This window comes from Abramis brama (assembly GCF_963993115.1).
Source record: "Abramis brama genome assembly, chromosome: 10".
Taxonomy (NCBI): Eukaryota; Metazoa; Chordata; class Actinopteri; order Cypriniformes; family Leuciscidae; genus Abramis; species Abramis brama.
The window spans coordinates 7047930-7061588 of record NC_139972.1 but is presented as its reverse complement, the minus strand read 5'-3'; the positions used below and the strand labels follow the sequence as shown (position 1 = coordinate 7061588).

General features: G+C 39.1%; 1 protein-coding gene across 3 annotated transcripts in view; it reads right to left on the bottom strand.

Moving 5' to 3' along the window:
• The window catches only part of LOC311090801 (alpha-2-macroglobulin-like), a 76946-nt gene that overhangs the window by 37574 nt on the left and 25713 nt on the right, over positions 1-13659 (bottom strand). For 2 of the 3 annotated variants that reach the window (XM_084126337.1, XM_084126338.1), the window contains exons 3-20: positions 12659-12839; positions 12397-12553; positions 10944-10996; positions 10811-10831; positions 10456-10621; positions 7712-7796; positions 7418-7517; positions 7198-7318; positions 6967-7076; positions 6705-6875; positions 6381-6617; positions 6061-6273; positions 5824-5973; positions 5472-5579; positions 5250-5307; positions 4591-4690; positions 4142-4367; positions 3945-4071 (exon numbers count right to left, since the gene is read on the bottom strand). In XM_084126337.1, coding sequence (XP_083982463.1) covers positions 3945-4071; positions 4142-4367; positions 4591-4690; positions 5250-5307; positions 5472-5579; positions 5824-5973; positions 6061-6273; positions 6381-6617; positions 6705-6875; positions 6967-7076; positions 7198-7318; positions 7418-7517; positions 7712-7796; positions 10456-10621; positions 10811-10831; positions 10944-10996; positions 12397-12553; positions 12659-12839 — 2384 coding nt within the window. The remainder of the gene's footprint in view (positions 1-3944; positions 4072-4141; positions 4368-4590; positions 4691-5249; positions 5308-5471; positions 5580-5823; positions 5974-6060; positions 6274-6380; positions 6618-6704; positions 6876-6966; positions 7077-7197; positions 7319-7417; positions 7518-7711; positions 7797-10455; positions 10622-10810; positions 10832-10943; positions 10997-12396; positions 12554-12658; positions 12840-13659) is intronic. The other variant, XM_084126339.1, reaches the window with a different exon arrangement.

The window sequence follows — 13659 nt, the reverse complement described above, 5'->3', positions numbered from 1 at the left end:
AATATTATATGAATGCCTGGCTGAAAAGATGCGTCTTTAATCTAGTTTTAAACTGGGAGAGTGAGTCCGAGTAACGAACAGTATCAGGAAGGCTATTCCAGAGTTTTGGAGCCAAATGTGAAAATGCTCTCCCTCCTTTGGTTGATCTGGATATCCTAGGTATGACCAAAAGCCTCGAATTTATTGATCTTAAAGAGCGCGATGGATTATAGGGTGATAGAAGATCCGTTAAATAGACTGGAGCTAAGCGGTTTAGGGCTTTATAAGTCAGTAGCAATACCTTATAATTAATACGGAACTTTATAGGTAGCCAATGTAGTGATGATAAAATCGGTGTTATATGATCATATTTTCTTGATCTAGTAAGAACTCTAGCGGCTGCATTTTGGACTTGTTTAGTAGCTTGTTTATTGAGGATGCAGGACAACCGGCTAATAAAGCATTACAGTAATCTAGTCTCGAGGTCATGAATGCATGAACTAACTTTTCTGCATCAGAAACTGATAGCATATTACGTAGCTTAGCAATGTTTCTAAGGTGGAAAAAGGCTGTTTTTATAACATACGAAATATGATTTTCAAAAGACAGGTTACAATCGAGTATAACACCCAGGTCTTTTACTGTAGAGGATAAAGTAACAGGACATCCTACGATGTCAAAGTTGTATTGTGAGAGGTTCTGTGGGCGTTTTTTTGAACCGATAAGTATTACCTCTGTCTTGTCTGGATTTAATAAAAGAAAATTACGCGTCATCCAATCTTTTATATCTTTAACACACTCTGTCAATTTGGATAAATTAGCGTTTTCATCCGGCCGTGATGAAATATATATTTGAGTGTCATCAGCATAACAATGGAAACTAATTCCATGTTTCCTTATAATATTTCCAAGTGGCATCATATATATTGAGAATAACAGAGGGCCTAACACAGATCCCTGCGGCACTCCATAGTTTACTGGAGTTATGATCGATTTTTCTCCATTTAAATAGACAAAATGGTAGCGGTCAGATAAGTATGATCTAAACCAGCTTAATGCTTGTCCTTGAACACCAGTATAATTTTGTAGTCGATCTAATTAGCCTATGTTTTATCCCCAACTTTTAATACTTTAATTTAGGCTATTTTGTAACAGCGCCACAGTTTAGCGCACCATGTAGAACACTCGGGAACCGCACCTGTGGCTGGCTGCACTGCTGCTTCGCGCTCAGTAATATACAGGTCCTTCTCAATAAATTAGCATATTGTGATAAAGTTCATTATTTTCCATAATGTAATGATAAAAATTAAACTTTCATATATTTTAGATTCATTGCACACCAACTGAAATATTTCAGGTCTTTTATTGTTTTAATACTGATGATTTTGGCATACAGCTCATGAAAACCCAAAATTCCTATCTCAATAAATTAGCATATTTCATCCGACCAATAAAAGAAAAGTGTTTTTAATACAAAAAAAGTCAACCTTCAAATAATTATGTTCAGTTATGCACTCAATACTTGGTCGGGAATCATTTTGCAGAAATGACTGCTTCAATGCGGCGTGGCATGGAGCCAATCAGCCTGTGGCACTGCTGAGGTGTTATGGAGGCCCAGGATGCTTCGATAGCGGCCTTAAGCTCATCCAGAGTGTTGGGTCTTGCGTCTCTCAACTTTCTCTTCACAATATCCCACAGATTCTCTATGGGGTTCAGGTCAGGAGAGTTGGCAGGCCAATTGAGCACAGTAATACCATGGTCAGTAAACCATTTACCAGTGGTTTTGGCGCTGTGAGCAGGTGCCAGGTCGTGCTGAAAAATGAAATCTTCATCTCCATAAAGCTTTTCAGCAGATGGAAGCATGAAGTGCTCCAAAATCTCCTGATAGCTAGCTGCATTGACCCTGCCCTTGATAAAACACAGTGGACCAACACCAGCAGCTGACATGGCACCCCAGACCATCACTGACTGTGGGTACTTGACACTGGACTTCAGGCATTTTGGCATTTCCTTCTCCCCAGTCTTCCTCCAGACTCTGGCACCTTGATTTCCGAATGACATGCAAAATTTGTCCAAAAGTCCAGTGCTGCTTCTCTGTAGCCCAGGTCAGGCGCTTCTGCCGCTGTTTCTGGTTCAAAAGTGGCTTGACCTGGGGAATGCGGCACCTGTAGCCCATCTCCTGCACACGCCTGTGCACGGTGGCTCTGGATGTTTCTACTCCAGACTCAGTCCACTGCTTCTGCAGGTCCCCCAAGGTCTGGAATCGGTCCTTCTCCACAATCTTCCTCAGGGTCCGGTCACCTCTTCTCGTTGTGCAGCGTTTTTTGCCACACTTTTTCCTTCCCACAGACTTCCCACTGAGGTGCCTTGATACAGCACTCTGGGAACAGCCTATTCGTTCAGAAATTTCTTTCTGTGTCTTACCTTCTTGCTTGAGGGTGTCAATTATGGCCTTCTGGTCAGCAGTCTTACCCATGATTGCAGTTTTGAGTAATGAACCAGGCTGGGAGTTTTTAAAAGCCTCAGGAATCTTTTGCAGGTGTTTAGAGTTAATTAGTTGATTCAGATGATTAGGTTAATAGCTCGTTTAGAGAACTTTTTCATGATATGCTAATTTATTGAGATAGGAATTTTGGGTTTTCATGAGCTGTATGCCAAAATCATCAGTATTAAAACAATAAAAGACCTGAAATATTTCAGTTGGTGTGCAATGAATCTAAAATATATGAAAGTTTAATTTTTATCATTACATTATGGAAAATAATGAACTTTATCACAATATGCTAATTTATTGAGAAGGACCTGTAGTTAGTAAGCTCTATGTGTCTGTCTGTCCGTTTGCATTTTGATTATTTCGAGAACCGTTCATCCAGTCGACTTCACAAGGGAGTGCAGTGTCGCATTTGGTGCAATATAGACAGACGCGAGACGCGACACGTTCAGAATTAATAGTAAACTACAGAACAGCGCGAGCGGGAAGCGGCGCACCTCACGCGAGCAGGGCTTAGGAAATATTCTCCGAGAACGGACACTGCTGCACTTGTGATATAAAACACACACAAGTCTGTTAACTTAAGCAATACTTTTAAGGTAGTCTAACATTTTTCTGACTAACAAATTACTGACACAGTAAAGGGTAGATTTAAATAAAGAAAAACGAAATTTAAATAAAGAAAAACTAAATTTAAATAAAGAAAAAAACGAAATTTAAATACAGAAAAAAAAAATTTTAAATAAAGAAAAACGAAATTTAAAAAAGAAAAACTAAATTTAAATAGGCCTAAAGAAAAACTAAATTTAAATAAAGAAAAAACGAAATTTAAATAAAGAAAAAACGAAATTAAGTTAGCCTAAATTAAAAACGAGATTAATTTAGATTGATAATAACGGGTAAAAAGTCTAATACATTTTGTTTCTATTTTTCTATTTTCCACAGTGTCAAAGCAACAGCAGCAATACAAGCTCAGACATGCACTTCGGTCCATACAAATCCGCTGTTCTGCGCTCTAGCCAGAGAACACTCCTGTTGCTGGAACACTCAGGAGTCGGTTCTATTTCTAGCATGCACGCGTTTTCCGCGTGGCTATAAAAAAATAAAAAATAAAACGTTTTTTCGTTGTTTTATAAATGCTCTATGACAATTGTTTAATAAATGTTCAATCAAAATGCAAAACATCGCGTTTTTTTTTTTTTTTTTGTCGACTAATCGTTGTGCAGGACAGGACTTTGGTCGACTAAGCATTTCTTTGGTTGACTACAGCCCTAAATATTATGGAACAAAAATATATTAGATTGGTTTTCCTAGGGGAAAAAAAGTAAAATTTTAAGGCTTCGTCCGTTTTTGACTGGGAGGAAGCTACGTGTAACCCATTAACGAAGAAGCCCAGAGGGTTAAATAACATTGCAAAAGTTTTGTGCAAATCTGTAATGAAAAGGCGGCTACTGATTCAGACTGGAAAACTCACCAAGAACAGAGGGAGTGAGGATCCATTTAAAGGTTTTTCTTCCATTAGCACATAGACAGGATGAATACTGATCATCAGAGGAGGCTTTGAGAGTGTAGTCTGAGGAAGGAGCTGGAGTCACTTTAACCTGTCAATCATACACACATGATTAGTGGCATATTTTATATGATTTGATTAGACTGCGTCTGAAATCTCACCATGATGCACTTGGACAGATAGTTGAAGACAGTGGCCTTCAGCTCAAAGATCTCCCCGCGGATGATGGAGTAAGGCAGAGAGAGCTCTAGGAAGAAGGGCTGGAAAACTGTCAGCTGAGCAGGAGGAGCCAGACCCAGACCTTCAGAGGACAGGCAGAAGGCCTCCGTCTCCCAAGAGGTGATGGTGTCAGGAACCGTGACAGGAACCTGAGCTGATCCAGAGTCCCTGTGGAGGAATTACAACAATAGGCATATATTATTCTGACTCAGCCATTTTTCCTGTAATAAATGACAACATTCAGCACACAGATGATGAAAAAACTGGATTAAGAATCTGCAAAGCAAGCAAGATATTTTCTGTCCTGTGGGCGAGAGGGGAGGTGATGATGTATTAAATATAAGTAATAAGATAAATATGATGTTAAATGTTCTGATTATGCTTTAAATACCCCACTTCAGCAAGTTCCCAGATCCAAGTTTCTGGAAAGACAGTTCGAATCGTCACTGCTGGAGAACCAGTTGTATGCTCTGATATTCCGTCATAACACACTGGGGAAAAAAAAGGTGATATTTTGCAGCTTTAAGTGATGTTCAAATAGATACTCTTCTCTAAAATGTGGGTGAGGCTCTGTCCCTACACTGTACAAAACTGGAAAACAAGTGATATTTTGTAGTTTTAAGTGATATGTATGTGAAGAGTACGTCAAAATGATCTATTCTATATCCAGTCATAAGTAAATATAAAATATAAGGTAGATCATTATTTGAACACACATTTTCACATTATATTAAACGTTTCAGATTATTTAGTTTTAATGTGTTAATTGTATCTTACAAAAGTTATATAGTTTTATAGATGAGTTTATTTTACCAATATTAACACCATACAACATATTTTTGCAAAACAAAGAACACGCTCCAGGTGGAGTTAGAAGCTCAGGGTTTTTTCTAAAACCACCTTATTTATGTTGTTCTGTCAGATTATAGTGTCAATTTCACTGAATTTGATCAAAAAAAAGGTTGCCGACAGCAGCTTTAAATATATTTCATAAGCACCAACATATTAAAACATTACAGCTTGGACTGTAATAACAATAAATGTACCTACTCATCTCACACTCAGGGAGTTCCACAAACAAATTTGTTGCCATCTTCAATCCCACTTTCTGCCAAATGGCAATGATGAACCAGAATAAAAGTCATGAAAATACAAATTACTTTTAAATGTCAGTATAATCATAAAGGCTTTTTATGCATTTACTTACACATGTGCAGTATATACTCCCAATCATTATCTACTGCACTGCCACACATATAATCCAACTGTTACCTTTAAGGATTCATAAGTGAATCTTTGGATTTGGTTTATCCAAAAACACGTATACAGACACCCGTCATCTTCAACAGTCTCAGGGTCAACCGGTAGCAGGTTGAAGATCTGTGACGGGATCATGTTCACACACTATCAGTATGATTTTTAAATAATACATGCATTTCCAAAGAAAATTTATATCCATTTTGGTGAGAAAGAATGAAGATTAATGTTAAATCTCTTGAGATTGAGATGTCAGCTGATGGACCATAGCAGCAATAAGTAAAGTCTGCTATCATTAGATTCCCACTGTAGATTCCCACTATGAAGAGACACATTTAATCAACACTGAATCTTAAAGCATCTAGACCTTGTCAGCATCCAGACGTTCTCCTGACTTCAGGATCAGGACGCTCTGATCTACAGCACTGAGGCCACACAGTGAACCAGGCTGAGCTGAGAGCTGGAGAGTGTTTTTCTCACCGGGAACTGCTTTAGCAGGAGAAAACTGCAGAGATACCTGTGACATACAGGGAATAGGATTTATTTTAGAAATTAGTCAGTAATACAGTTTAAAGAGGCTCATTTCTAAAGCTACAATGCATACCTTGTTTTTGAAACACTTTTCAATGTTGAAATCTTTGCTACTGGCCACAACAATTTCACTGGGCAGAAAAACACAGTACGCCAGAATCTGCATTACAGGAGCCAGATCTAAACTAATAGACAGTTTGAACGACATCGAGCCCCTTGCTCCATCAGAAATCTTCACTTCAACCTTCTCATATCCATGATGAACAATCACTCCTCTGGACAAGACCTGAAACAGACAGATGACACTCTGATAACAAACTGACTAGTGCAACCAAATAATACTGTTAAACAAAAACATCTCTGTGATAATGTACATACTGCACATGTTCTCACCATATAGACGATGTCAGTTTTGAAGTTTTTAATTGTCTCTCCAACAAAATAATACTTGATGGTGACAGTAAACTCAGAGTCACACTTTAATGGTTGTTCAGTATTCTCTATAATCAGTTCACTTCGTGATGGGGTGTATAGAGAGTCAGGTGGGAAGAGCTTGACTGTTTTTTTATCGAAAGCGAAATAAGGCTCGTTGTCGTGGCCATAATCACGGACCTCTTGATGGACACTTGCCTAGATTACAAAAAATCTGAAATAACTCCTGTAACTAAACTCTTCAGGCAATACAAAAGAAAATGAAGTGAACACAATCTCTCTTACTATTAGATCAATATCACTTTTAGAAAGACTGGATGTATTAAGAGAGAAGTTGGCCAGTCCATCGCTGTCTGTAGTGAGATTTAGGAGCAGTTCTGGGGACTGTATGTGACCCTCCATAAGATAAACCTTTTTGTTTTGAATTGGTGCACCTTTGACATTTGAGAGTTTTATCTGTTGAAAATAAGATTTTGAAGGAATAAATTACTATATCAATAAAACATATCAATGGTGTTAAACTGAGACAAACGGATTTTAGACTTACTTTTCCTTCAATAACTGATCCGTGTTCATATGTTTTGGGCAGGTCAGTAAATGTGACTTCACCAATTTTATAAGTGAGAGATACAGATTCAGATTGTGTCATGGTGATTTCTGTAAATAGTCAAAACACCTACATAAATATTTATTCAAATAAAAGTAAATTGAAGAAATGAGAAAATAAGAAATTCAAGAAATATAGGTAACAGAGATCTGACCAAATTGAACAGCTCACCTGTTCCTTCTTCTGTAACCATTGCCTCAACATGAAGAGAATTCTGAATCACTTGCTTTAGTGTGACGTTAAAAAGGAGTGATGGATCTAAGGTATGGATGGCACAGCCTGTCTTTTTTATCTAATTATAATGAATGAACACAAATATAACTATTAACAGAAGAGTGGTTTAATTAGATAAATGTATTAAAGATAATGTACTGTGTTTCAACTCACATACCTCAATGGTTTCCTCTAAACACACTGGATTTGTGTAATAGGAATTATTACGGCACACTTTCACCCGTGATTTACCAGGTACAGGCTGTCCATAAGTGTATCTGTGAAAAAGGTACAAGCAACTGATCTACAGCCCAGGGTTGAGTTAAGCAACTAATATATTAGGATGGGGGGGTTAAAGTAAGAAACTGACCCAAGAGTTAAAAAAATAATAATACAATTAAAAATTAAATGAACGTGTGAATGGAAGAGCACACTGCTCTCTTAACGCAGGAAATAAAAAGAAACCACTCACTTTCCGCAAACCTCAATTATCAGTTCCTCTTCTTCAACACTTACTTTATATGTGGTTTTTACAGTAACTTCAAACTTAGGCAAAACTAGAAGTCAGAAGGCAGAAATCAGAGTTATTAGTACTCAATTTATATATTAAAAATGAAAATACAAACATATTATTGAAACTCTTACCATGCAAAACTACAAATTGTCTGTTCCCTTTCAAGAGAACTCGTGCTGCGTCATAAGTTACGACACTATGGGAGCACCTCTGCGTGATTGCGTCTTGAAGCACGTGTGAAATCAGTTCAACGTTGTGGCAGAACGTCATAATACGTCTTAATATTTCTCTTGTGGCCCATAAGTAGTGAAAAAATTAGAGAGAAGTATTTCGTTTTAATCAAGTTGTTTTTTAAATGAGGAGTAAGCTAATCTAACTAATCTTTTATTTTCCTCGCAGCTCTTTGGTAATGGGGTGATGCGCTTTAAAAAATTTGCGGGGAAATCCTCTTCTGATCATCGTCTATCAGCGCATCAGCGCACTGCATCTATCAACTGAGCATCGTCTATCGGCACAACCTGGTATGGGGGTTTTTGTGGGGCCCTTCAGTACAGGGTTCTTCCTTTTGGCTAGCACTGTCAGCTTGCACTTTCATGAAATGCCTGGATGCTACACCGGCTCCTCTGCGACTTCAGGGCATTCGCGTGTTGAATTACATCGACGATTGGTTGATACTAGCTCATTCAGAGCACATGGCATTTTAACATTGAAATGTTGTCCTCGCTCATATGAAAGAGCAGGTGTTGAGGGAGAACGCAAAGAAGAATGTTCTTTCTCCAGTACAGAGAACTGTTCTGTGATGATGCAGGCACGTTTCTCTCCTGCACACATAATCCTCTCAGCATTAAAAGAGCTGAAGCTAGGCCAGCCACGCACTGTCAAACAGTTTCAAAGATTGTCGACAGCAGCAGCCAACATCATACATTTTGGCCTGTTGTACATCAGACCCCTGCAGTGGTGGCTCAAGACCAGGGGATTTTCCCCGAGGGGCAATCCATTCCACATGATCAAGGTTACAATCTTTGTTCCTTGACGATGTGGAGGAAACCCTGGTTCTTGTCCAAAGGCCCAGTGTTATGACTTACTTGTCGTCACGTAATACTTATGACAGATGCTTCTCTCAAATGTTGGGGAGCAGTCCTGGAGGGCCACTCATCCCAGGGTCTGTTGAAGTGCGTTTTCTGATCTACGGGGGACATGTTCTTGTCCATTTAGACAACACATCAGGGGTCGCTTAGGTTGAGACAAGGGCTGAGGCCCGAGGAATGGAGACTTTACCCCGCGGTGGTGGGTCTTCTATGGAGGAGGAAGAGAAGTGGAAGAAGAGGACATATTAGGGTCTCAAGAATGACACATCCAGCCCCACTAGTGTTGAATATCATTATGCCTGTATGCATTTCCCCCGGTCACTCTGCTCCCGGGAGTAATGGAGAGAGTTTGCCGGGAGGGTGCCCATCTACTGTTGGTGGCTCCTCTTTGGCCAACTCACATCTGGTTTTTGGACTTGATATCCCTCCTCTATGGCTCCCTTAAGGAGATTCCGATCAGGAGGGACCTTCTGTGTCAGGCTGGGGCTAAATATTTAACCCCCGTTTGTGGTTTGTGTCATAGAGTCAGCTATTCAGCTGCTTCCTTTGAGTCTGTCAAGGAGGTTTCAGGAAAATTTCTGACCTTGAAAGCTTTATTTCTTTTGGCCATTGCTTCTCTCAAGAGGATTGGAGATCTACAAGCCCTTTCGTTTTCCACTTCGTGTTTGCATTTTTGCCCATGGCATGGTAAAGGCTTTTTTCTCACCCTAGGCTGGGCTATATTCCTAAGGTCCTCACTAACGTGGCCAGATCTGTAGTGCTGCAGGCCTTCTGTCCTACGCCTAGACCAGGATAAATTAAAAGTGCTTTGCCTGGTTAGGGCGCTTGATGCTTATGTTCACAGAACTGCCGTGTGGCATAAATCTGATCAACTCTTTGAATGCTTTGGGTCGCCCAGAAAGGCGGGTACGCCGGGACGCATCTAGGCAGAGAATGAGTAAGTGAGTTGTCGAGGTTATCTCTCTTGCATATGAATTGGCTGGTCAGCCTTCTCCCTTGGCTGTCCGGGCCCATTCTACTAGGAGTGTGGCGGCTTCTAAAGCCTTGCTTTCTATGGCCTCTCTTCATGACGTTTGTGCTGCAGCGGACTGGTCCTCTCTGCACACATTCGTCAGGTTCTTTGACCTTGACCTGGGCACCACCCCTGGCTTCCAGGTGCTTCAGTCTTAGTTGTGCTCCATATATTATTCACACTAGACAAGCACTGGTCAGTATGGCATAGTAAGTATTAACATTCCCATAGTATTGTAACTTACAACGCAACGCCAGTTCCCTTGAAAGGGAATGCCTCGGTTACGACTGTATCCTCGGTTCCCTGAAGAGGGAACGAGATGTTTCATTGCTCCGCCATAACTTATTTCACTTCACTTACTTACTTCATGACTTACTTCAGCTTATCAGAAGCTGACATTGTTCGGTTCAGGGGTGCTTTAATACCTTCCTGGTTGTGACGTCCCCCCCCCATGATGTTCTGCCACACCATTGGACTGATTTCACACGTGCTTCAAGACGCAATCACGCAGACGTTCCCATAGTGTCGTAACTTATGACACAGCGTATCGTTCCCTCTTCAGGGAACCAAGCTTACCATCATAAGTCGTTTTTATGACTTACCATATTCTTTCACTTCAAAATCACGTGAGATCCTCCTGTCACCAATAAAAGCCTTCAGTTTGTACATGCCTTTACGGGCCTCTGGGTTTAATTCATAAGAACGCTGCAAAATCCACCTTGTTGAAGAAACATTTGTCCATTGGCCAATCCGGTTACCTTTACTGTCCTGTTTAATAGCAAAGACACAGTGCAGATATTTTGTGACAGTCAGCTACACATATCCTGACTATCAATGTAGAAATATATAATTACCCTACTGAAAACACAATAATTGCAAATATAACAGAATTTCTAGTTTTAATCAGATTTAAAAGGTGTGTTTGTTATGACTGCACAGAAGGTGTTGTGTTCTTACCTCAATAACCACTGTACTATACTGTGAAAGAGCAAATAGTAATTTAAGATTAAAAGCCAAAAATTAGTTTATTTATTAAACGTGTATTCAACAATGCAAGAGAAAATAAAGATGCCAGATAAACACATCAGACCTGCTGATCAAGGGGTGCAAAGTTTGTATCCATGGTAACAACTCTAAAGTTCACTGTAAAATAGAAATGTGTATTAAAAAAACTTCACTTTTGATGTCTTCAGCTCTTATGTAAGGGACAATTGCTTACAGTCATATTTCTCTCCTGTAAATTACCAAACTGTGTGTGAACCGTATTAAGTGTCAAATACTGGGCTGACAACTGTATTCTGCTGCTGGGTGAATGTGTCTTTTGAGCCAAATTTAACTAGCTGTCACAGCTGCCTGTTTTAGCCATAATGTTACAAAAATGTCTGACAATTTGCTCCAGCTGACCAGTTAGAATCAAGTAGGCCTATCCCAGACAGCTATGAGGTTTATTACATGTAACAATTTATATCAGGGGTGTCAAACTCCTGGAGGGCTTCAGAGTTTAGTCCAAACCCTGTTGATTTCAAATAACCCTGAAGGACCTGATCAGGTACATTTAATAATTAGGGTTAAAGCTAAACTCTGCAGGGCTGTGGGCTCGCAAGAACACACCTAATCTATTATATTCATAGATTTCATATAAAATAAAGTCACACAGATACTGATATCAATATCGATATCATATTTGTAATTACAGTATTTAGGCTGAACATGTTTGAAAGTGAGGGGATTGTTCAAATGCACACTAGATGACCATTCTCGTGTTTCAAAGCTGTTAGAATACAAAGCTACTCATCCTTAAAGGGTTAGTTCACCCAAAAATGAAAATTATGTCATTAATGACTCACCCTCATTTCATTCCAAGCCCGTAAGACCTCCGTTCATCTTCGGAACACAGTTTAAGATATTTTAGATTTAGTCCGAGATACGCACCAGATAACACGTCAGCAGCGTCACTGCGGAGTCGTGAACGTGGATTGACAACAGACCCGGGAGAGAATACAATGCTGAATAAAGTCGTAGTTTTTGTTATTTCTGGACCAAAATGTATTTTCGATGCTTCAAAAACTTCTAACTTAACCACTGATGTCACATGGACTACTTTGATGATGTCTTTATTGCCTTTCTGGACATGGACAGTATACCGTACATACATTTTCAATGGAGGGACTGAAAGCTCTCGGACTAAATCTAAAATATCTTAAACTGTGTTCCGAAGATGAACGGAGGTCTTACGGGCTTGGAACGACATGAGGGTGAGTCATTAATGACATAATTTTCATTTTTGGGTGAACTAACCCTTTAATATCTGCTTTTCTCATCTTTTCATTTGCTCCTCTTTTTGTAAATCCATTTAACTGTTTACTTTATACTCTTTTACCATCTGCTGGTTTGTGCAACATTTGTAATCTTTGACCTATGCTCGTTGCCTGATCATAGTGTGCTTTACTTATATGTGCTACATCAGCTGTGATCAGGGTTTAGATGTCAGTGACACCAGCATTATTTACTGAGCTTTAGCCTTTGAGACATTCACAGCTCACCTGTCTGTCCTGGAGTATAGATGGGTTTATCAGTCTGGATAAAAGTCACAGGATTGTAAGGCTTGAACATGACTTTTTTCTCTTCAGTCATCCTGAAAGTCTCTCCCTGAAGTTCAACCTTCATTTTCTGCACTGATTCTGCCTTGACCAGAGGAGCCTGATGAGAAATAATTTCCTGTATTCACAACTTGCCACAAAAACTAGATGCATATGATGAAACATATTTGATAATATTCATTATGTGCATGTTTTGATGGCAGACCTTGAAGTTAAAGCAGCGATGAAACTCTTCCTCAGCTTTCTCCTGCAGCAATAATGTGCTCTGGACACCATGAACCAGATGAATGTTCATGACAAGGCTTTCATTGGGCTTGAGAAGACTTGCACACAGTTTGGCCTCAGATCCCGAGTTTATCACTGCAGGAAACGTCACCATGAAATATCTGTCCAGAGAAAATGATCATACAATATTTGTTAGATGTAATAAGAAAAATAAAACATAAACAGGGAGGGAAAATCAATACAGTTAATTTACTATTGATCAATTGAAAAAATGAATATGAAAAGTGTGAATAAAAGAACAAACTGTGTATTAAGTCTGGTGACTAAATTCTTTATATTTGTACGTTTATTCAGAGAATTGGTCTTAAAAATACACTGCCATTAAAAAAATCTGTCACTGTCATTAATTTAAGTTGTCTCTTAACCTTCTTGCTGCATTAAGACATTTTTGGTCATTTTCAGTTTAATTTCTTTGACCATTTCGCCTGTTTTAATGCAAATGGACTTTTTGGATACATTTTTAAATTTTGATCCCATGTTGCATAATATGTATAACACACACTGTGTAGATCAAATAGGAACATATTGCACCATAATGACCAAAAATGGCCCATTGAAACCCATTAAAATGTCGTTTAAAGCCGGGGCCATCATTGATACATGAATCATGACTTAGGTTGAAACATCCTTTCATTTTGAAGCAAAAGCATTATATTTGCATTATATAGTGTATTCCACCAGATGACGTCACTACATAGGTATTCCCTATGGGCGGAAATGAACGTTATTTTCCTGGTTTCCACTAGGGGCACTATTGACTGTGTTATGAAGCATTTTAATGGCTCAATGATCTAAAATTATGTTTCTGAGTATGTGTGGATGTCTGAGAGCAATGTGTGTCTGCGTTAACAAAAGTGTGTGTGTGTGTGTGTGTGTGTGTAGGGCCTAAATATAATACATGGTGTTTAGGCGAGTGACAAA